Source organism: Pituophis catenifer, unplaced genomic scaffold, assembly GCF_029215685.1.
Source record: "Pituophis catenifer annectens isolate HBS135680 unplaced genomic scaffold, rPitCat1.0.hap2 SCAF_6, whole genome shotgun sequence".
Taxonomy (NCBI): Eukaryota; Metazoa; Chordata; class Lepidosauria; order Squamata; family Colubridae; genus Pituophis; species Pituophis catenifer.
Window position 1 is genome coordinate 70,336,604 of NW_027256886.1, and position 25,075 is coordinate 70,361,678.

The 25,075-nt window shown below is 37.2% G+C and overlaps 1 protein-coding gene across 2 annotated transcripts in view; it reads left to right on the plus strand.

The window, feature by feature from the left end:
- PRKG1 (protein kinase cGMP-dependent 1) overlaps nt 1–25,075 on the plus strand; it is an 884,536-nt gene that overhangs the window by 584,154 nt on the left and 275,307 nt on the right. For both annotated transcript variants that reach the window (XM_070945009.1, XM_070945008.1), the window contains exon 4: nt 23,487–23,592. In XM_070945009.1, the coding sequence (XP_070801110.1) occupies nt 23,487–23,592 (106 nt within the window). The remainder of the gene's footprint in view (nt 1–23,486; nt 23,593–25,075) is intronic.

Here is a 25,075-nt window from a genome sequence, read left to right on the forward strand (position 1 = left end):
CCTGTCCTAACAAAGGAAGAGGACTCAGAAGGTGATGGGGAGGAACTGTCAAGGACTCCCTCTCCAGGACCCTCCTTTCTGGCAATGCCTCAGGTTCCATCCGAAGGCCAGGAGGAACAGTCAGGGATGTGCCAGGAGGAAAGCATATTGGAACAACAACAGATAGGGAGCGAAGATGATGAATCCTGACTTGATCCCAGGCAGCATCGGAGGGAGAAGCATGTGCAGCAACAGAAGAGGTGTGGAAGGGCCAGAGATTGAGCTGAGTCACGGAGCCATGCCCCACCAGGGATAAAAGTGGGTGGGATTGCTCTTCAGGCTTTGTGACGGACAAAGTTAAACCCTGAAAGTCACATCATGATCTCTGAAATTCGGCTTGGATATATTTTGGACTGAACATTGACTAAACTCTTGTCTCGTGGATAATTTGTTGCTCCTGGAATGGATTGAAGATAAGTCCTCTTCTGCTTTATGGGAGTGAAAATGATTTTGGCAGGCATTCGGCAGTTTGCTGCCAAAACCTTGGTCTGCCAAAAATTCTAATCTGTTTACCTAATAAAATATTGGCAGGCGTGCTTGGTATTATGTTTGCCTATGTGAGGAAGGGGGACAGAACAACTAGGCACAATAGTATGTTGATAATGAAATCAAGAACAGGGGAAATAATGAGGAGCTTGGTGTCGCGATGAAACAGATGGTGGATTTCTGGGCTCCAGGATCGCCATCGAAAGCCCCGCTGCTGGACGATCCTTTTTGGACCTCACAGTCTAGTTTTGACTGTGATAGTGGAGGATCCCAGGGAAGCCGCAAAGTCCCTGGTTGATCCAGGAGAAGCCCTTTTTTCTAGCAGCGGGGTGGCAGCCATAATAGCTGCTGAAGTTGAGACAGCTCCGGAAGAAGAATAGAAGGATGGGTGTTTTACTGTTGAACTCTCAGCACTAGGCACAATAGTATGTTGATAATGAAATCAAGAACAGGGGAAATAATAAGAAAGGCAATATTAAAGGATGCCAGCCTATATTCACAAAGTCTCAGCCATGGTTAGAAGATCAGCACTATTAAATTTGCGCTGTACATTTTGTAAGTAGCAGTATAATAGACTGAGATTCTTCAGTTACAATTGGAGCAAGCACAGCTGCTGATTCACTACTGTTAAATATCACTTTTTTTTTCAATGCCATCTTACACTTACTCCAACCTTTTGCTATAGGAACATCTTACCTTAACCCTAACAATAATCCTGGGCAAATAACAGACAAGATGCAGAGTGGGAGGAGGTTGCTTAACAAAGAAAGAAATTTTGGAAAGACCCACCTTAATTTTTCAGGCTGTAATAAGAGAAAATGAGAGGTTTGTTCTTTCAGACTTGCAAGGTAGCCATCCAATTGAGGTAGAATTAGCTGATCTGGTTATGTTTCCTGTTTGGCTTACTTGGTGGAGCTAACATAGCCCTTGGTGCTCCCTGTAACTACAACACTGAATTGTAAATCAGTCCTGGAGCTTATATTGCTTCTTTAATGTTCTTGCATATATTTGTTGATGCATTTAGTGTGATAAAGTAAATTAAATACTGAATTTCACAGCTTCCTTTGTAATCAATTCTTAGTGGTTCAATATATTATCAGAAGTCAGCCATCACAAAACTTTATTTAGAAAAGAAACCCAATAAAACTGTTATGCAAACCCAAAATAGATCCCAAACTTTGGAATGTGAACAAAGGAAAACTCCCAATACTTCCCCACAATAGGAAAAAATCCAGTCTTATTCCTGTTTATGAATGTCAGGATTCAGAAATGTCAACTCGCAAAGCATCCCTGGCCTGCTCTCAAGTTGCCATAGCAAGCGGGATGGGAAAACAGTGAAGCAGCACAGCAGCCAAAAACAAAAGCACATTCCAGACATATCTCTCTCAAGGCTGTCTCCCAGGTGTTACCCGCAGTGGCCGGAGGGGAGTGATCTCTACAACCCGCGGAATTGCTCCATTGGTGAATGTGATTAATGACACACCCTGGGGGGAGGGGGGAAACAGGGTCAAGATTGGGTCATAAATTACATGGGGTCAGAGTTGACTTCACTTGGAATGTGCTGACATGAAGCTCCTAATAAATGACAGGATTTCTTTTGAAGCTTGGCTCGAGGCTCATGATTTAATTAGGGCATCCGTCAGAACCCTGACATAGGGTCAAGAAGATTAGTACAGGTAGTCCTCAACTTACTTACAACCACAATTGAGCCCAAAATTTCTGTTGTTAAGTGAGATATTTGTTAAGTGAGTTTTTCCTATAATATGACTTTTCTTGCCACAGTTGTTAAGTCAATCACTGCAGTTGATACATTAGTAAAACCGTTGTTAAGTGAATCTGGGTTCCCCGTTGACTTTGCTTGTTAGAATGTCGCAAAAGGTGATCACATGATCCCAGGACACAACAACAGCCATAAATATGAATCGGTTGCCAAGCATCCGAATTTTGATCAGATGATCTTGAGGCTGCTGCAAAGGTCATAACTGTGAAAAATGGTCAAAAATCATATTTTCAGTGTCGTCGTAACTTTCTATAGTCACTAAATGAACTGTTGTAAATTGAGGACTACCTCTCTCTGGATGGGAGACCTCAAGGAATCCAAGGTCTGTAGCAGTGATGAAATCCAATTTTTTTTACTACCAGTTCTGTGGTAGGATTGGTGGGCTTGGTGTGCATGGCTTGGTGGGCATGGCAGGGGTACTGCAAAATCTCCATATCCACCCCACTCCCCATTGTAAAATCCCCATTCCCACCCTACTCTGGGGCCAGCCAAAGGTCGTATTTGCCAGTTCTCCGAACTACTCAAAATTTCCACTACCGGTTCTCCAGAACCTGTCAGAACCTGTTGGATTTCACCCCAGTCTGTAGTCTAGATAGTAAAATAATAATATTGTACAAGAAGGCATTGTATTGGCAAACCACCTCCAAATTGTTATGAAGAAAGCTACATTAAGGTGTCATCGGGGGGGGGATCTTGATTTTAACAGTGCTGGAATCCAACTTATGAGTGTTTAAATACAATAAATATCAAGAGACACTTTGAGCTAAATGGAAAGTTTTAAACTTTGTAAAAGATTGTTTTAAAGACTGCAAGAGCAGTAAGGCAATATGGTGACAAGTTTTTTTTAAAAAGTTGCTCCAGATAGAGAAAGGAAATGGACACCTTTTTCTTTCCCTCCTACATACAAAATGTCATGACTAAATCTTGTATTGAAATGAGGTCAAAGGTTGGCAGTGTAGAATTTGAAAGCCCAATAAAACACACCATTTCCCTGAGACGGATTCTATTTATAGGCTTCCCCTTTTAAAAAGTAGGGATGTGGTGGCTCAATAGCTAAGACACTGAGCTTGTTGATTGAAAGGTCGGCAGTTCAGCGGTTCGAATCCTTAGTGCTGCATAACGGGGTGAGCTCCTGTTACTTGTCCCAGCTTCTGCCAACCTAGCAGTTTGAAAGCACGTAAAAAATAGGGACCACCTTTGGTGGGAAGGTAACAGTATTCTGGGCACCTTTGGCATTTAGTCATGCCGGCCACATGACCACGGAGACGTCTTCGGACAGCATTGGCTCTTCGGCTTTGAAACGGAGATGAGCACTGACCCCTAGAGTCAGGAACGACTAGCACGAGGGGAACCTTTACCTTTATCTTTTTTTAAAAAAATGGCAGAAATGTCACGAGAATATCAATTTTATGAGATTTTTAGATAAGAATGCTGACGTCACAAAATGCATTCTTACACATTTATTTAGGGATATCTTCAGTGCAAATCATACAACAGTATCCTGGGCTAGTCCTTGATCTGAAGTCTTTGGTGTGGAGAATGAGTGCTCTGTACCCTCTGAGGAACTTTCATGATCTTAAAAGTTTCTCTTTCCTGTCAGGGTTTTGAGGAAATAAAGCAGCAAAGATGTGCCTTTAATGCAGTGGGCCTCTTCCCAAATACAGAAATTGAACTGCCAGAAATCAAGGCATGCAGTATTTGTCTAGAAAATATCACAAAACTGCAAAAAGACTACTGAAGACCACTAAGGATCAAAACTCACAGATGCTACTTCGTAACTTACTTCAAAAACTTAGTCTTTGTTTTCTCTAACAAAGCCAAATATACAGTAAGACATGAAGGGGTGTTTTTTCTTTTTTCTTTTTTTTTCATTTAGTGTTTCTGTTATTCTTCATTTTTCATTTTTCATTATCATTATACATGATAATGTATCATTATCATACAAACTGAGCTTGTATGGCATATAGTGAACTAACTCTAAAAACAACAACAACAACAGAAAAAAACGTGAAACTATTGATAGCATTTTCTATTAATTGGTGATGATTCTGATTATATTGGGTACCATTACTAATGTATGATTATTGATCAAATAAATAAACTGATAAAATATTATCCTAATACTGTATGCAGTATTAATCTATTGTTAAGGAAGTTCTTGTTCAACTACACAAATTTTAAATCCATTTTATGTTGTTGTTTTTTTTTGTTCCTTGATTTAATTTAACTTTCCAAATGTGTCTTGCAAAAGTTGCCAATAATAAAAATAAATAAATAAATAATAAAAATAAATAAAAATAAACAATTGAAATAATAATTTCTGAATGCAGACTATTAAGTCTTGGCTCATAACCAGATTTCACTGGAGTTGAAAGACTAAAGCGTGGATAATTGATATGTCAAAGGAGATTGTAGACTAAAACATCGATCCCCAAACTTTGTGGCTTGGATGCCCAGCTGGGGGGCAGAGGCTGTGCGAGCAGCGACCTGGCGTGCAGGTGTGTGTGTGCAGCTCAAATTGTGTGAGCATTGGGCTGGTGTGCCCAGGCATACACACACAGCTTGACTTGCACAAGTTGAGCTCTGCACACATGTGCACACATCTCATGGAGCCTGGTTCCAAATAGGCCATGGCCCAGCAGTGGGCTGCAACCTGGAGGACCCTTGGACTAGAACACAAAGAATTGGACAAGATCACACAGTATCAAGAGCTGAAAATCATAATTGAAAAATTACATATATCTTTAGCCACGGTGGTCATAGTGGTTATTGGAGTACTAGGTGCCAGACCAAAACATCATGGATGGCATTTAGAAAATCTGTACATTGATAATTTTTTTGGATCTGCATCAGTGGTGGGTTTCTACCAGTTCACCCAGTTTGGGCAAGCCAGTAATGGCAGTGGCGTGTGGCTCCACCCACCTGCCCGGACATCATCATGGACGCTCTGCGCATGTACGGAAGATTTTGCGCATGCACAGAAGTGCCACACGCAAGTGCGCGCTCCCGATTCTGAACCAGTAGCAAAGATAAGTGGAACCCACTACTGATCTGCATATATTTTGTGCCGATACATTATAACATCCCAGATTCTTGAGGAGAACTTGATGCTATCACCAGCTGTGACTTCACGTTGTGAATAGATTATAATAACTTGTCCAGCAATCATCCTTCCCCTTAGTTTCCTACCTCATTAACCAAAAAATTTCCAGACACAAAATCCATTAGAACAATGAAGAAAAGATGAATATTTATAGCAGTCTTAAGGTACAAACATCATCCTTTTTATCGGAACTAATAATACATGCTTGGTATCTTTTTATTGGAAATAGTATATTATTTATTCAGGTAGAAATCTTTCATAGCAAGTTAAGATTTGGTTTAACAAAGTTACAGTCTAACCTAAGAAGAGATAAGGAGAATCCAAGACCTCAGTGCCTTCCGTCGTGCCCTTAAAACCCATTTTTTCAAGCAAGCCGGGCTGGCTTAAGAAGAAATTTTTAAATGTTTTAATTGGTAGTGAGTTTTAATTGGGCCAAATTTATATATCTTTTAATTGTTTTTTAATATTTGTACTGCATGTTTTTTAATTTTGGCTGTACACCGCCCTGAGTCCTCAGGGAGAAGGGCGGTATAGAAATTCAATAATAAATAAATAAAATAAATAAATATGCTCTGTTATTTGTGTAAAAGTGTTGGAAATTTCACGACTCTTATAATTTATTACGAATGCTATCTGCAGAGTTCTTTTCATCTCAAGGCAGCTGTGGCTTAAGCCATTATCAATTTAGTGGTGTCATGGTTAATTATTTTACTCTATGTAAGTATTTGGTTTCCAAGTGTTATTTGGAAGTGCTGTCAACCTGCTGTGATGCTAAGTATGGACGAACAGTTCAAATCTTTTATATAATTGGACTTTCACTATGGCTTCTGAAAACAAAGAGTATATTTTACCAACAGCTGTGTCTGCTTGGATAGGGAGGAAAATCATTCATTGTTTTGGCTTTTTGTTTTCAGCTACTCCACCCTGTAGGATTACAGCCTATTATAACTCTCACCAGAAATGTAAGCCTCTTGCTGTGCTGTCTCTGAATCAGTGTTTACAGACATGGAGATCTCTTTGGCTTTTTCATTTTAATAAGTATTTGTTCATCATCTGTAGCAAATGTTAGCACCTGGCTTTTAATTTATTACTATTTTTTTTAAAAAAAGAAGGAAGCCAAAGCCTTCTTCAAAAAACACATTCTATGAGATTGGAAGAAATAAGAAACAATAATATTCAATAGTAAATTAGAATAAAGAATAACAGAGTTGGAAGGGATCTTGTAACCATCTAATCCAACCCCCTGCTCAAGCAGGAAATCCTATACCATATCTGACAAGTGGCTGTCCAATCTCTTCTTGAAAGCTTCCAGGGATAAAGCTCCCACAACTTCTGAAGGCAAAGCTGTTCCATTGGTTGATTGTTCTCACTGTCAGAAAATTTCTCCTTATTTATTCTTGAATCTGTCCTTGATCAGTTTCCATCCATTGTTCCTTGTCTGGCCTTCGGGTGCTTTGAAAAATAGGTTGATCCAGTGGTGGGATTCAATTTTTTTTATTACCGATTCTGTGGGCGTGGCTTAGTGGGCATGAAATGGCTTGGTGGGCGTGGCTTGGGAAGGATACTGTAAAATCTCCATTCTCACCCCACTCCATTTCTTCCTGATCAGCTGGGACTCGGGAGGCAGAGAAGTGATGGGGGTGGAGCCAGTCAGAGGTGGTATTTACCGGTTCTCCGAACTACTCAAAATTTCCGCTAACGGTTCTCTAGAACAGGTTAGAACCTGCTGAATACCACCTCAGGGTTGATCCCATTATTCTAATAAAGATAATAATCTCCCATTTTGTCGTTACTTTAAATCTATTTTTTCTTACTTTTTTTGTCCCTTGATTTCATGCAGCCCCCCTACACTTTCTTTGTAAAATCTGATAGATTCTTGTTGGATTTTTTTTTTTATGTGTAAGATTTGCATTACATTCTATTTCATAACCCTGATTTCTCCAAATGGAAAAGGCGTTTCCTAATTATGTTTCCCAATCACAGAATCTCTCCTGATGGTTAGGCATTCTCAGGGAAAGTTGGAAATGGCAAGAAAATAAGGAAAAATCAAATAGAAGCTATTTTCTCTTTGAATTCATAATAGAGTAGGTAAAGTTTCCTGTCTATCATACAGCTGAAGTAGATGTAACATGGAACAGTTATGTCGACTTCAACTGTAATTAGATTTTCACTTTTTAAAAATGACAATTAAACTGGCGCTGAAGTATAAAAGCTACACATTGGCTACCATATTTTTCAGAGTATTAGACACACCTTAGTTTTTGGGGAGGAAAATAAGAAAAAGGCTGATTGGCAGGTGGATCGGCCTCCCTGAATACCCCCAATCAGCTGTCCCCAGAGGTGAATTTTAGCAACTTGGTTGTGAGCTCTGTGCCTTGCTTTTTTTGGCTTTTTTTTTTCTGCCTCTGAAAGCCTCCAAAACAGCTTCAGAAAAAAAGCCTCTGAAGCTCTGCTTGGAGGCTTCTTTTGTGAAGCTTTGTTTGGGGGCTTCTTTTCTGAAGCTTCGTTCCTGATGCTTTTTTCAGCCTCTGAAACCGTTTGAGAAGCTGGGTGGGGCTACATTCAGAGTATAAAATGCACCCAGATTTTCACCCTCTTTTTGGGAGGGAAAAGGTACATGTTATACTCTGAAAAATACGGTAATGACTTGTGAATTGTTTTCTGTTTTCTAGGGAAAGCATAAGGATGAAACATAGGTCTGGTGTCTGTTTTGATTCTAATATTTTTTTTATTGCTGAAATTCAGTTTAGCTCATTCGGTGAAGTGTTTATTTTTATTCTTTACCTTTTCAGCTCTTTAGATCAACAGAGCATGTCCCCAGTACCTTCATTCTTGTTCTTTTCAATGTTGATCCCATCGCTTTAAAAACAGTTCTGCTCATATTTGCTTGAAGAAGTGTAGAATTTACTGTGTGATGAAAATCGTACTGTATGAAATAAAGTCCTGTTCAAACATTTTGGGTCAGCTGTGATTATATAAGTTCAACGAAGGCATGGGTACTGAGGGATCTTTAAGATGGGATTAGTGAAGTGTCTAGACCAATGTTTATGTGTTTTCTGCAAGGATTGGAACAGACTTCTGTTGTACTGGTGATTCTTAAATCAAAACAGAAGCTCCTTATTCATTTGTTGTTAATTATTTATTCTGCTGATTTCTAATATCTCACAGAGCTTTACAATGACTAAATAGAATAGAAATAATAAATAACTTCTACATTATAACTCTCATCTCTTAAAAGGGTTTTAATGATGCCAGAATAACCCTTGAAAAATGTTTCTGTACCGCACCAAGGACCACAATGAGTGCAGAAGAGAAACCACATAGAAAAAGATGTTTTCTCATTGATCCAGAGCCAAGGCTCTCAAATATACGCAATAATCTGCACTTTATGATTCATTCAGAAATAAATGGAAAACAAGACTGTGCTCCTAACATAGGTGAAGTCTGTGCTAAATTCTGACCACTGAGTTTTATACTAACTAAAGTTTGAGATCATCAGAGGAAAATATTTATTAAAAGAAATCATCTTCTGTCATAGGTGAAATTTTAATTCTGATTTCAAATTCTAAACTATAACACTCTGCTAGTTTTTAAATGCCTTTTCAAATGATGATTTGAAAGAGCTGCACATTTTTAAATGAACTGTAATTTCTTTGGGTCCTTTCATAGAGTTGGATTTATTTTAAACCATTTCTTTCCGCATTAATGATTTTGAGGGATAAGCCAGTGTTTCTTGCTTCAACTATCATAGCTAATATTGTTCTCTAGAAACAGGCATATTCCACTGGCCATTCTATTAAGCCTGTGCATTGTTTAGAACATTGTCATAAAATGACAAAATGAGATGAGAAAATGGTGACATTGTGAATGTAACTCTGGGGAACCTATTAGGCTTTGCAATAAACTTTGTATTCAAAAATGTCAAGCATTATTATGCATAATTTAATCGCAAGAAGCAGCAAAATAATGCTCTTATCCATTGGATAGATATCCTTTCTCTTTCTGATTTCATGGTCTGTGAGTAGGTGGTTTTCTTTTCACTGCTTTTTTTTTAAAAAAAAGGTATTGGAATAATAATCAAAAAGAATTGCTTATTGTAAGTTTCGGAACAGTAAGGAAGCCATGCCATAGCCCCTTTTATGCGGTTATTATTCATGAACTGAGGTATCCAGCAGAGTTGGATTGTAAGTGAAAATATCCAAGTATTTAAATGGTTTTCACATGGCTTCATGCTTGCCTAAGTATATTTTCCCCTGGAGTTTGCTTCACTAATCACTCTCCTTATATCAGTCTACCTATTGATATAATATCACAAAGAACATGTTTTAAAATTTAAAAGACATAGCCTAAAAATCCCCAGTTCATTAGTTGCAGCATAATGATTAGGGATGTACAGTCGTTTAGATTCAAAGATGCTAGATTGCTTTGAAATCCACAGCCCCCATGTAGGAATGAGATATCTTCCCAGTCTATTCAGTTCTGGGACTATCAGCATGACTGATGTATCATCTTCCCTTTTGGTAGATTTCAACGATAAATTGACCACTAACTGAGAGACGTGATGGTGATCTGCGTTTAACTGCATCTGAAAAATTTATAGAATACATAGATTCTCTCCCCCTTTTTACCTCTATTGCAAAATTAGGACTGCTGCATAGATGGTATGGATTTGCATTTACCCTTGGTGCAGGATTAGGGATTTCATGGAGAAAGGGAAAATAGATCTCATGGAAAGGGGGGTGGAACATACAAAGAGTGCAGAGAAGAGCAACAAAGATGATAAGGAGTTGGAAGGCTAAGGCATATAATGAATGACTGAGAGAACTAGGCATGTCTAGTAATCTAATTAAGAGACAGACTAGGGCTGATACCATAACAGTCTTCCAGTACTGCACAGAGAAGAGGGGGTCAACCTATCCTCCAAAGCACCTGATGACAGGACAAGAAGTAACAGGTCAAAGATCATTAAAGAGAGGTCCAACTTAGAACTAAGGAGAAATCAAAAGATTTATAAATGGAGTAGGTTTGTTGAAACTGGTAGAACTAAACTTAATCTAACTTCATTGATTTCAGTAGACCTTAGTTTAATTATTTCTAAGGTTTTCCAACATTTGTTCAAAAAGAGGTAACTGCTTGGTATAAAGAAGGATGCTTTATTTATCATTGACCATTACAAAGTTTATCTTGTGTTTTCTGAAGGTGATTCTTTAAGTGGATACCAAATGGACTAATGTTTTAATGAGGACAGTATTTCTAAAATAATATATCCCAGGACTATTTACATTGCTAATGTAATTGGTCTTTCTGATTATTAGCAGCAATGTAACAGTATAGAAATTAGCAAGTTTAGTTTTGTTTTTTCCTGATGTTGTTTTCATGGAGAAGACTTTACCAAGAAAAACATGGTGATTTAATTTGACAGTGACATTGAATTTACATCTTCTGTAAAGAAATGACGTATTTTGTGGTGACATTAGCTTTCCTAGAATTTATGTAGAAATAGCTCTTGTCTGCAGATGTGTGTAGATCTTCAAAGGAAAACAAGAAAAGTATTGTTTCTTTAGTGAGATCTTTTGTAAAGATTATAATTAAAGGAGAAGTGGAACAATTCAAGATTATTGGGAACAGTACACTCAGAAATTACTGTTAAGATTGTTTGCTACTATGAAAATGGATTTAAAGGAGGGTACTGAAGAGAAACAGATTTTACTGGACAAAATAGAGGCTGGAGCTTATTTGAATGAGGATCTGAAAGTGGATTTAAAAATGCCAGACCACAAGAATGATAGGAGGAAAAAAAGGCCACACTGGATTTACAAGGGAAACCAACTGATATAATAATTAAAGGGGGTTAAAATAATAAATCATAAGTGACTTAAATAGTATTGTTATTTTGGCTTAACAAAAAAGATGTGAGGGAAATTTACAACATGAGACAAAGATAAACTAATAAGAAATCAACTGGTGGGACATTATTTGAAGGGATTAACAATTAAGCTTTTAAAAATTAAATGGAAGGAATATAAAGTGGATTTATATGATCAAGCTCCATTAAGAGCAACCAGAAACAACCCCCTACCCCCATATACACACAACAGGCATACAAATAGATACCAGATGAGAGATGGGAAGAGATTTCTTCTGTGGTATTCTGTCATAAAAGGAAAGGAAATAATATAAAACGAATTTATTTTATTTTAAAATTATATATATATATAATTATATATATTATATATTAAATTAGTTTTGTCTGTGTCTGTGTCTCTGTGTTATTCCTGATAGCTCTTCATGCACTTTTGTTGATTAGGACTGAATAATAAGATATTATAATTTGTCTACTGGTAAGAGATGAACTATGGAAAGAAGAGATCTTTTATTGAAATATCAAGGAAAGTGATATGTGACTGAAATTGTTTGTATTGTCTGGAGGGAGGGGAAGTCATTCCTTTACATATCTTTTTTTTCTATTATTTTTTATTTTTTTTATTTTTCTGTTCACTTTTTATATTATTCTTGTTTGTATGTTTCTTATCTTTGTATTTGTAAAGTTTAATAAAATTATTATTTTAAAAAAAGAATTTGGTACTGTTTATTGCTACTAAACAATGCAACAAAACCGTTCAACAAAGAATATTTTATTTATTGTACAAAATAGATTCCCCCTGGCCTTGCTGTCTGTGAGTCTTTTTTGTCAGTTTCTTTCCATCTATTGCTCCTACAGGCAAGAATAGATCAATCCCCCCTGAAATTTTGTTTGCTTATTTTATGAAAACTCTTCTTTCTTCCCCAATGACTGAAATTTTGCCTGAAGAAAAAGTAGCCACTTTTTTTTTTTACTAGAATATATATTTATTGCTTTCCTGTCTTTATCGTAATACTTTTTCTTTTCAGAGTTACTAATCTTCAGTTTGTCAATCCTTCAACATTTCTGGTCAGAACATTCTTCACTTTTTAGCTTCTCTGAGGGAGATGGATGGTTCAGGAAAATAAATACATACATACATACATACATACATACATACATACCTGCCAATTCTGAAATATATTCATTTTTCTATTATGCTATATTTACCAGACAATTCTTGTTAAAATTAATATTTCATATTGTAATCTTTAGACTTGTTCCTCTCCCTTATCATGTAATAATTCCTAATATCTGATACCATTAAACCTACCACATATGGGCTACTAAAATAACAGCAGAAATAAAGAAGAATTATTTACTCGTTGCTGCTATCGATTGGGGTTCTGATTCTGGTTTTTGTAGCCCAGAACATTGTCCTTCAGTATGAAGGTTTTGTAAAAGATGAGGGTGATGAGGCAAGAACCATCTATCTAAGTTAGATGGAACCTTGATGTAAATCCATGTTAGCTGACTCCCAAGATCTTGAAGAGAACAACCATGAACCAGTTAACTTGTAAATAAAGAAATAAGCCTAGAATTTAATTGCAGATCATAAATCCATATGGTACTTCACAGTGCTTTACAACCCTCACTAAGTGATTTACAGAGTCAGCATATTGCCCCCAACAATCTGGGTCCTCATTTTACCGATCTCGGAAGAATGGAAGTCTGAGTCGACCTTGAGTCTGGTGAAATTCGAACTGCCAAACTGCTGGCAGCCAGCAATCAGCAGAAGTATCCTGCAGTACTGCATTCTAACTGCACTACCACGTCTCAAAGGCTTTGACCTCTCCCCCCCCCCCATTGTTGTGGGAAAATCGTTTGTTTATAAGGCTTAATTCTTGTCTATAATAAAGATTTCAATCTAGCCAAGTAGTGCCTGAGAATCTTCTGTCAGTTTAAGTCAATTGATGAATATGAGATTGTGCCTGGAGAAATAAAATTTACTGCTGGCTATGAAACTGACAGACTGAGGAATATGAAGCTCTTCAAAACTTGCTAAATTACAGCAGCCTCAGCTACCAATAGCTTGCCATTAATCTAATTCTTCAAATTATGTGGCAGACAGGACTTAAAATGGATCTTCTTTCCTTACCTAAGCAGAGGCTGATGGTTGTTTTTGCTGTCTCATGGTCACTAACCAGAGGTGGGTTTCAGCAGGTTCTGACCAGTTCTGGAGAACCGGTAGCGGAAATTTTGGGTAGTTCGGAGAACCGATAAATACCACCTCTGACTCGCCCTGCCCCCATCTATTCTCTGCCTCCTGAGTCCCAGCTGATTGGGAGGAAATGGGGATTTTGCAGTAACCTTCCCCTGGATTGGGGTGGGAATGGAGATTTTATAGTATCCTTCCCCTGACACATCTACCAAGCCACACCCACCAAACTGGTAGAAAATTTTTTTGAATCCCACCACTGTCACTAACCGTCAGGTGCAAGTAACCAGGAACAAGAGTTGAGTTCAAAGCACTAAAGGTGCATGCTATAACCACAAGAATCTGATTTACTAATGCTCAAGGCAAATTGGCACAAATTGGCACTGTTTGTATAGCTGCCCATCTCACCAATGGGAAGGAGAAAATTGGCACTTTGCCACCTTTATTGCAATAAGACAGGACTTGGTAGTGGCTCTAACCTGTGTTTGATTAAGTTTGTCCTTTGTTGAGAGCCAGAAATGCTCTAGACAACTCTTTTCTCATTTCGTGCCCCTCTGTAAACCCCAGAGAATTATGGAATATGTGAGACGAGATAGAGAGATCGCCTAGGTGTAATCAAATCCAAGGCTTTACCCTCCCCCTTATTTTAAGCAGCAACCAAGGCTTTAGATCACGGGTGTCAAACTTGCGGCGTCACGTTGCGGTCATGAGATGTTTCACGACGATTTCCCCCTTCACGGGGGAAATCGCATGTGACCCATCCGGCCCACGGACTGCCAGTTTTCCACCCCTGCTTTAGATAGATCATATAGCAGACCAACAGGAACAACTCAGCAGCTACCGCTGAAATAATTTAGTATTTATTTATTTTGTCATGTTTATGTAGTGTATATTGGAGGTGGTGACCTTTTGAAAGCTCCATGCAACAAAATTAAATTTTAACGTATGCCGATTCAAACAGACAATAAAGTTATTCTATTTCCTATTCCCATTCTACTCCATTCCATTCTATTCTATTCAACTGATGAATGAACCTTTTTGACCCATCAATCACTGGAGGGAGGCCAGATCAATCAAATAGGTCCAGCCTCCATGGAGTGGAAGGTAGCGTTAGAGAATCCCGTAGCAATCAGGATATGTAGGAAAACTTTGGAAGCCAGAAGTAATTGTCCGAATCAGGGGTCTTTAAGTCTTTAAGACTTGTGGACTTGTGGACTTCAACTCCCATGAATTCTGGGAGTTGAAGTCCACAAGTCTTAAAGTTGCTAAGGTTGGAGACCGCTGGTCTGAATTATAGCTCCAATAGGTCATAATTATAAACTACATTTTGGTATTTGCTCTCTCTTCTGTAGACCCCAAATATTAGCTATATGTTGGCAACTTCAAAATTGACAACTTGCTCGTTAATTCTTGTACACTACAAAAGGGTTTTTTTCTAGGCCTCTGAGCTTTGAGTTCTTGTAAACGATATCATATTGTTTCTGGAAAAACCAATTGTAATTTTTAAAATCTTTTTTCTTTTTAGTTACATAGATCAGGTCCATTATCAGTTTTAGCAGCCATATATTTAATACCAAATTATGCATTTCTTTGTATAGTTTGTAAGTTTATATACAGTATGAATGTATGTGTGATTGTGTGCGTGTGTGTTATTGTTCGTGAACTAAGGGAGAAGTAGTTAGAAAAGAGTTACGAAAGAGTTAATGTAACAAATCAGAAAAATATTGAATAGACATTTTCGGAGAGAATCTGTAATACTTAATTGGATTTTCAAAACCTTGTCCCAATAATTTTTATATCTACTATGAATTATTAATATTATATAAGAAGTCACTAAACTCAGGCACTTGCATCAAAGTCATACCTAATCCTGTTGACTAAAATATCCATTCTAAAATTGATTAATATGGTGAATTGGTTTATGTTTATCTTGGGATCATTTGTGTAACATCAGTTTTTATACACAATTATTCATTGAGAATTTCTATTTCATCTGTTTTTAAATCTTTTTTTATTTTATGCCAGAAAAGGAATAGTACTTAAATGTGTATAATTATTTTGTCATTACTTCCTTTTTCTTTATCCTACTAAAAAGTTAATTTTGTGATATACTTGGGTAGTTAGAAGAAATTGAAATCTGATTCTTTAACAAGACTAATCTGGTATCCAACCTCTTATCCCTGAATTAATAAATTTCCCTATAGGCAATGTTGACAATGTTAATACCTTTTCTGGGAGCAATGTGGGGGGGAAAATTACCTTCAGTTATGTTTTCCTAATTTACAAATCTGGTATTCTTTATCCAAATACTAACCAACTCCAACTCTATTTAACTTTTAACTTTTAACTTGTTGCTCGCATCCAGTTAGAATAAAGCTATGATTTTGAAGAAGGTCATTGAGTTATAGCTATAAGAAAAGAAGGTGGCTAGTGGGTAGAGCTTTTTTTACCTCTTTAGAGCAATTAATATGTTATATTAAAAATAACTTTAGCCTCAGACCTGTAAATCTGAGCCTGAGTGGAGCAGCAGACTAATTCTACTGTTAAAGGTAGTATTTAGTTTCCAGCTGTCTGCAGTTACTGCGAGTTCAATTCTCACCAGGCTCAAGGTTGACTCAGCCTTCCATCCTTTCTAAGGTAGGTAAAATGAGGACCCGGTTTGTGGGGGCAATAAACTGACTTTGTATAAAATATACAAAAGTATGAAGGCTATTGCTTAATGCCTTGTAAGCCGCCCTGAGTCTCCGGAGAAGGGCGGCATATAAATCAAATTTAAAAAAAAAATCTGACTTCAGTAGAAGACATCAATTTTTAAAAAGTTAGCTTTGAAAGTTTAAAAAGTTAATCTGGTCTACAATATGAAAATGAATTATCCTTTTTACTTGTTTTTTTACAAACAGCTCTCTATTACATAGGTAGTCTATAATCACTTAGCCATTTTTGAACCTAGACTGGCAGCTTGGAAAAATAAACCTATTACTTCTATGAGCAAACATAATTTTTCTGTTGTGCAATTTTATTTTTTAATTCAGGGCATATGCTGTCAACTTGTCACATACAAGTATGGAGGCTGCTCACCCATTCTTCATACCGTTCTAATGTACTTACAAATTACTATATTCAGGTTTCATATCATTCTCTAAGATAGATTGAATATCAACTCTCAGCCTTTTCATAGTATTTAGAGGCAAATTTACACAGCAGTATTTTAAATCTGATTTTTATTGGAAAGAAGAAATGCTCCGAAGTTTGCAATAAAAATACCTATTTTTATTTTTACATGATTTCTAAAGGGACATTTAATTTGGTTTTTCCTAATATCTGACACATAATCAAAATTAATGCCAAAACTAAACAAAGTGAGATAATGAAAGAGAAGCATGAAGGAACATACATTTTATGAATTAAAACAACAAAAGATCACCTTGAGGTGACCTGAGAAACTTGAGAATGAATTTTCTTACACAAAATGTTAAGTTACTGCTTGTTGATCGAAAGGTCGGCAGTTCAGCGGTTCGAATCCCTAGTGCCGTGTAACGGGGTGAGCTCCTGTTACTTGTCCCAGCTTCTGCCAACCTAGCAGTTCAAAAGCACATAAAAAATGCAAGTAGAAAAATAGGGACCACCTTTGGTGGGAAGGTAACAGCGTTCCATGCACCTTTGGCATTTAGTCATGCTGGCCACATGACCACGGAGACATCTTCAGACAGTGCTGGCTCTTCAGCTTTGAAACACAGATGAGCACCACCCCTAGAGTCGGGAACGACTAGCACATATGTGCGAGGGGAATCTTTACCTTTACCTTTACCTTTTACTTTTAGACTTAGAAGGATCTGCAAATCCAGACCTTCATTTAAACCAGTGTTTCTCAACTTCAGCATTTTTAAGATGTCTGAATTTCAACTCCTAGAATTCCCCATCCAGGATTGAAGTCCAGACATCTTAAAGTTGTTCACGTTGATAAACACTGAGTTAAACTATGGCTAAATATCCGAAACATAATTTATATCCATGATTTGTTATAAGCTTCCTTACTCTAGTCATGGGTTCATTTGATTTCTGAGATTTCTGAACCCATGGGCATCAGGAAGGTGTATTTATTGGCAGTTTCTCCTAAAAGCAGGGGTATCAAACTCGCGACATCACGTTGTCGTCACATGACATATCACAACTTTTTTCGCCTTTGCTAACCCAGGGGTGGGGGTGGCCAGCATGTGACGCATCCGGCCTGAGGGCCGCGAGTTTGACACCTCTGCCTAAAAGTGTTGAAACATCCGCCTTCTTTGAATGCCTCCCCTGGTGTCTTCAAGGAAAGCTGATCAGTTATTTACCTAACTGTTGTAGGTATATTCACACAATTAAAGAGGGTAACTGGGGGAAAGCCGCCCAGGTCGACTCATTAAGCCTTTTTAAGGATGTGGCTATTTTAATGCTTCTTCTGAATGATCGCACAGCTCTCATAATCATTAAACATGATAGACTACAGTGCAAGCCGATTTTATCTGTCTTTAATAAGGAGTCTGTGGATGAAATGTAATGGCATATGGTTGTACAAAAAAACAAAAAAAAAACCCAGATGGCTTGTTTCAGGCAGAAAGCACATTAGAAAGAATTCCCTGAGGTTTTTTGGTGAATGACATGATAAAACAGATGTCAGCCAGAAGGCACCATAGAGCAGTGACCCTTTGAGATGCATTTTATGATTGGGAGAGAGAAGGAAGTAATATTTTGAGACACTTTTACTGATCAAGGAAGGATGAGTGATTGTGAGTTATCACTTCTGCGATATCTTTCTTCCACTTAGTATTTTGGAGATGAATAGTATCTTCAAAGGCATTGATAAGTGCACATGAATCATACTGTAGCAAGTAGCGTTTACTTTCTAAGCATTTTAGTCTTTTATATCTAATATGGATATCCTAGTGATTCGCATTTATACATTTGTAAATTATAAATGTATAAAGGCCCATTCTCATTTAGGAGTTCTCAAGCACGCTCAGTTGAAGGTACTGTGGCAAATTCACTGTCTGTCTGACCAGCAAGGAAAAAAAAATATTCCTGATTATTTTGATTTGTATAAGTGTAATGAAGGAAAAAAAATGCCATAAAACCTTTAAATATGGGATCCATTGATCTGTGGCTCAGTGGTTCAGTGATCCATTGATCTGGTGATGGAGGACAGCAAGCAAGAGATAATATTCACTATCCACTTCTCTTATTGCACTTACGTCTATAAAAAGCATTTAGTATTATTCCTGTTTAAACCTCCTTTCATGCACTTGTTACTATATTAGCATTTCTGTTGTGTAAAGTCTAGTTTCATAGTAAAGCCTTACGGAGAAACTGCTGATACTCAACTCGCTATTTTTATGTATATTTCTGTCTGGCAAAGTACAAATAGAATATGCATTTTAAACTCGGAAGCTTTTATTAATGGATACCCATAGATGTAGTTATGGAGATGCTATAAAGAGTTTGGAGTAATGGTTCTAGTAATGGTAATTAAATATAGAGCTGTTTCTGTAGGAAAAGAGGCATCATGATATGGAAATTCAGTAGCATTTTTCCTGTGGAGAATTAATGAAAGGAAGATAGTCTTCTACCCATTTCTTGTTCCCTTTGCAGATGCTTGTCCACCAGCCAGCATATGTTCTTCCCTGGAATCTAAGACATATTTATAATTAAAATATAAATGTTCTAAAAGGGCTTCAAGGACAACAGTTTTAGAATTAGCCAGGGCACACATATGCTTTATTACTGTGCATATTTATTTAAAGTTTAGCTGATCAAATTGCAATTTTTATGGTTAGATTATCATTTTTGTATGGAAAAATGTGTGTAATACATAAAGCTATAGATTTTCTAGTTCTGCCTTGAAAATGCTCTTCCTTACATTGCATTAAGACACCTACTTTGGAAAAAATGTAATTTGTAATCTTACATTTAGTTCTTGTTTCTGTTCCGTTTGATAAACTCAAACAACGTGTGCCAGTGTGCTCACTGTAAAAAATTACAATGGAGCTTATCTTAATCTTAAAAATTATCCTAAATTAACTGGGGATAATCTCCCATTGGTGACAATCTCAGAGCTATGAAAGTGTTAGGATTAGGTTTCCATTTATGATGTGTATGTATGTATATAGATCAGGGGTGGGTTCTACTTACCTTTACTACCGGTTTGCAATGGGATCACGCGCGCGCCTTGCTTCTGCGCATGTGCAGATTTATTTATTGTTTATTGTTTATTTATTGGTTCGATTTATATGCCGCCCTTCTCCAGAGACTCAGGGCGGCTTACAATGCGTTAAGCAATAGCCTGCATACTTTTGTATATACCTGCTTAGTAAGGCTTTCGCCCCCCCCCCAAGCGGTGTTCTTTTTTATACAAAGTCAGCTTATTGCCCCCACAATCCGGGTCCTCATTTTACCTACCTCGAAAGGATGGAAGGCTGAGTCTGGTGAGATTTGAACTTGCAGTAATTGCAGGCAGCTGGCAGCTAGTGCTACTTAACAGCACTTTAGTCCGCTGCGCCACCAAGGCTCCATCCAGGGTGGTGGGTGGGGCCTCCCACCAGTTTTACTACCGGTTCTTGCAAACCAGTCCGAACCGGGGGCAACCCATCACTGATATAGATACTATATAAATAATATATAAATAATCTGTCCATTACCCAAGCTGAAGGTGATTTATTGAAGAATGCATGGGAGGTTGTTTCTTTTTTTTAAAAGAAAAGAGTAATATAAAGCATATGGATTCATTTAGCGAATTAGGAAAACAGAAATAGATGAGACAACATGACAAATTCCATTGGCAGACGTCTAAGTGATTATTTAAGCCCACTTTATACTCATGACAGCACACTTCCTCCATTCATTCTCTATTCCTTTGGTCATCTTGCATGTCACTCAGAGCATTTGCTATGCAGCACCATGCATCTGGTGATAAATTCATTCAGAGCACTGAAAATCCCGGCTTGAAAAGATAAATGGCAATCAAAACAGCTAATGCAGACAGTTTACAAATTGCACATGAAATCACTGGAATGTTTAACTTTTTTTAAAATCTCTCTCATGCTGTGTGTCTATTCATAGTTTTGAAAAAAAAAAACCTTCCTCTGTCTGTCCTTCCCCCATTTCTGATGCATGAACTGTTTCTTTTTTGTAAGGAGTAGAAAAATAGAGAACAGAGCTGGAAGGCAGCTTGGAGGTCTTCTAGTCCAACCCCAGCTCAAGCAGGAGATCCTATACCCGTGATGGCGAACCTATGGCACGTGTGCCAGACATGGCATACAGAGACCTCTCTGTGGGCATGCACGCCGTCGCCTCAGCCCAGCTCCAATCGCATTTCTCCATCCCGTTTCACTCAATCAATTCCAATTTCTCGCGAAAGAAAAACATCTCGCAAAGTTGGAATTGATTGAGTGAAACTTTTTCACTTGCGCGCTTCACAATGGGGGGAGGTGGGGTCCTGTCCACCTCCTGAAGCCCATTACGACACAGAGCCACAATGCAACCTATGCAGCTCTTTCATCTCTCTGCTGCAGTTCCGTCACTTTGTCACCGCAGAGGGATGAAAGAGCTGTCGCCCTGTTGCAGCGGTGGTGATGGGCGGAGCCTTAGTGTGGGAGCCAAGCGCCCCTGCACTTGCCTTTGCGCAGCAACAGCATTCCACCTTGATCATGGTACATTTGCTGTTGCCACCAGCAAAGAGGGCTGGGAGAGAATGGTAGGGCGGAACTTGCAGGGTGGGGGCCATCCCCCAAGCCTGGCCTTCATTCTCTCTCAACGGTGGGGCCAAGAGAAAGAAGGGGGCAGCATGGGAAAGCGCTTTCCTCCCCTGGCTGAGCACTGAGCATGATGATGATAAAAGCAATATTCCTAGGAATAGAAAAGATCTAGCTTAATTTCCATTATTATATTAAACATACTGATACGTCTGGTAGATGAAAGCATGTGGAACATACTCCAAAATTTGATAGAAGAATTGTTCCAATTTGTTTAACTGGCAGTTGTATCAAGAAAAAAAAAATTAAATTGGCATTCTTTTTTTCTTTTCCGATTTAATGAATAGTTCATTCCTGATTTTATGGTTGGAAACTGTGGTTGGGAACTGATATGCATTAACCTCCCAATAATCCTCATGAGTCTCAGTGAAATCATTCTCTCTATAGGTGTGCATGCAATCGGATAGTAATAATATAATCTAATTCTGGCTATACTTATTCAGAATGAAAGTGTGTTAAATTAAATTGAACTTTCTTTGTAATATGCACGCATAGGTTTGCTGCCTAAGGTTGCAATCCTATTTTCATTCATAAAAGAAGTAATAAATTCCATTAAATGCACTGACTCTTATAATACGTTATATTTCACCAATTAGATATCAGGCAACCAACTTAGTAGTTTTTCCTTATAAATAAGTATCCCAGGCTTGGTGGATTTGGGGTTTTTATTCCCCCCTCATATCTCCATAAGAAGATGAATTTTAAAAAAGAAGCAGCTGGAAGTGGGGATTTTAAACCTCCAATCAACATCTGAATTAAAGTATCCTGAGGCCACTTTGGAGGAAATAAAAACAAGAATCCACTGGAAATTATGCTGGAAGCATAATTTAATTCTAAACTTCTTGGGTTTGCTTTGCGTACATCTACTTTTTCAGTATTTTTCCAGTATACTTGGATTATCTATTTGTTTGTATTATATCTCACCTGCCGTTCAAGAGTTCAAGGTGATACTTTGCTCCAACTCAACAACGATGTGAGTTAAGATGTAAATGAGACAGAATGACAGGCCCAAAGTCATCTCCTGCCTCGGTTTCCCCAGTGCCTGAGCAAGTAGCACTCCAGTCTTACAATTAATTTCTGTCATGAGGATCTTTTGAATACAGTTTCATCTCTAAACAATCCTGTTTACCTTCAATGCCCCGTTACTTTCTTAAAACAACATCTGTTGTATTTAAGCAAATGATACTATTCCTAGTTGAGTCATCAGTTTCTAGAATTACTTCTTTTTCTTGTGCCATATCCATCATCGGATGTTGGTGATCATGCTGGCGATCCTATTTTTATCAACAGCTGCACAAAAAAGTGCTGCAGAGTTTTGTCCAAACCAGTCCCTTAAATTGTGAAGCCATGATGTTCTTCTTCTGCCTGGACTTCATTTGCCTTCAATCTTTTCTTGGAGGATTAAGTGAAGTATGCCGTATTTTTCCTGAGTGTCAGCACATGTCAAAATATTTTGCTTTTTAATGGTTTTGATGATTTCCCTTGGCTTTCCCAGGCGGCTATCACCTCCTCATTTCTGATCCCAATCTTGACAACTCTAAGATGTGTAGACTTCAACTCCCAGAATTCCCCAGCAAGCATGCTGGCTGAGGAATTCTAGAAATTGAAATCCACACATTGTAACATTGCTAAGTTTGGGAAACACTGTTCGAAGGTGAAGTGGCTGGTGAAAATAATCTGGAACTTTTCCTTTTGACTGCTTCCTTTTGAATCTCCTCCTTTTATTTATAGAAAAGGTATCCCATTGGAACATACATTGTTTCCCATCAATTGTGATTTAGACAATCTTGTAAGTCCTTTGTTCAATGAAAAAAAGAAAATTCTAGAGTCAAATCCAAGAAGGTGCATTGGTGTACTGCATTAAAAAAAGAGAAAACTCTAAGCCAGCATTATTTGAATACCTGAAGACAAACTGCATAAGGGATTAATGAGAAGTGATTGATTTGGGGCATTCGTTAAGAAAATTTTAATCCTATCTTCTTTTTTTTTTAAACACATGACTTCTCCAGAAAATTTCCTCCAATTTTAGGATGAATTATTTATATCAAGTTACAAGGAGGAATTAATGAACACAGACCATAATATTAATTGCCCAATATGTTTTGTTTCACTTTTCTTGATTTGAAAACAGGAAAAACAAATAATAATTTTCAGGTTTTCTCATTGGTTCTGCAATTTACGAAGTTTTTCTTAAATATGCTAATCAAAATTCCACTTGTCATTTTTCCCCCCAGCTCTCGTAAATGTGAAACTTTGGGCTATTGATCGGCAATGTTTCCAAACAATAATGATGAGGACTGGCCTTATCAAGCATACAGAGTATATGGAATTTTTAAAAAGGTATGGCACTGGTTTACGTATTTGTCACATTTATTACCATGCTTGGGGAATATTATATATATATATATATATATTTGTCTTGTTGGAGGGGGGCTTGTGAATGAGTGGTCATTTCTATTCAATTTTTAATTTGCTCTTTTAATGACATTAATGACATAAGAGCTTGAAAATAGAGGGCAGTGATTGAAGGTCTCAGATTCATTATTGTTTGCCTTTTATCATAGTAGCTATTCCTCTTAAGGTTGGTAGCAGAAAAGTAAGTAACAGAATAAATACAGCAATCATAGAAAGAGCAATGTTTACAGATCCATTTGGAATTTCTCTTTTAAGAACATATTTATTCAAGATATAGAATAATTTCTTAAAAGCATAATATGGCCTAATGCTTTTTAAAATAATATTTAATAATCATATATTTTAAAAGTATGCATTTGTATCTTTCAGACAGAGATATTACTGTTTGCTTCGGGGATGTACAAAATGGAATGTGAATTAGTTAGAGAAGAAAAGAGATTTAGTGATGTGTATTTTAAATTTATTAAATTTGAATTTAAGCCCCTTGAAAAGGATTCAAGTAGTTTTGATTTCCCTAATGCAGTATCAAAGTGCCAGAAAGTTGAGATGTATAATTATACAAGAATCAAATATATTAACATAAATCTCCTTTAATTAAAAGTTATTAAAGGCTGGAAATATAAGCTCCTTCATTCAGAAAAGAAAAAGAGCACTACTAGAAAGGTTTAAATAGCCAACAGGTCACTGGTGTTGTCTGGGTAACAGAATTCACATTAATTTTCCAGTGTTTTTATTACTGCATTCATTGGAGAAAAACAGCAACCTTTCCCAAATGAAGTTAAAATTATTTTGCTCAATTTTGGAATTAGGAAAATGAGAAGACATTAATAATAAATATTCAGTTTAATTTATGATTGGATAGGCAAATATTGTGCATGAAAGATTGATGAGTCATACTCTTGTGTGGAGTTTCAGGGCAATGTGTTCCACTGAAATCAGTGTGCTGCACTCCATTTTTATCTTAATTCTAATTGATTGTATTGTATTTGGGACTGCTCTTTAATAGCATTGGAAAAAGCAGAGCTATTACAGAGCACTGATACCGCAATGTTTCTGTCATGGTCTGAAGTCAAGATGAATGCAGTGTCATAGGCAATTACACAAAACCCAAGTTTCCAGGATATGGTTCCATGATGGTTAGGTACAATACTAACCTTGAATAAATATAATTTAGTTAAGATCACATAAAAATCCTGCTTAGACTTTAAAAAGGGCTCAAATCTGTTGAGTAGATGGCTAGAAAACTATTATATTAAGGATTTCTGTAACCTTCAAATTGAACCTTTATTATGATCATAAATCAGAATAAGGAGGGTAGAGTACAAAGAATTAAAAAGTATGAAAGATATACATTTTTAAAGAATACATATAAAAACTTTAAAAAATGAAATGAAACAAAAATCAAACA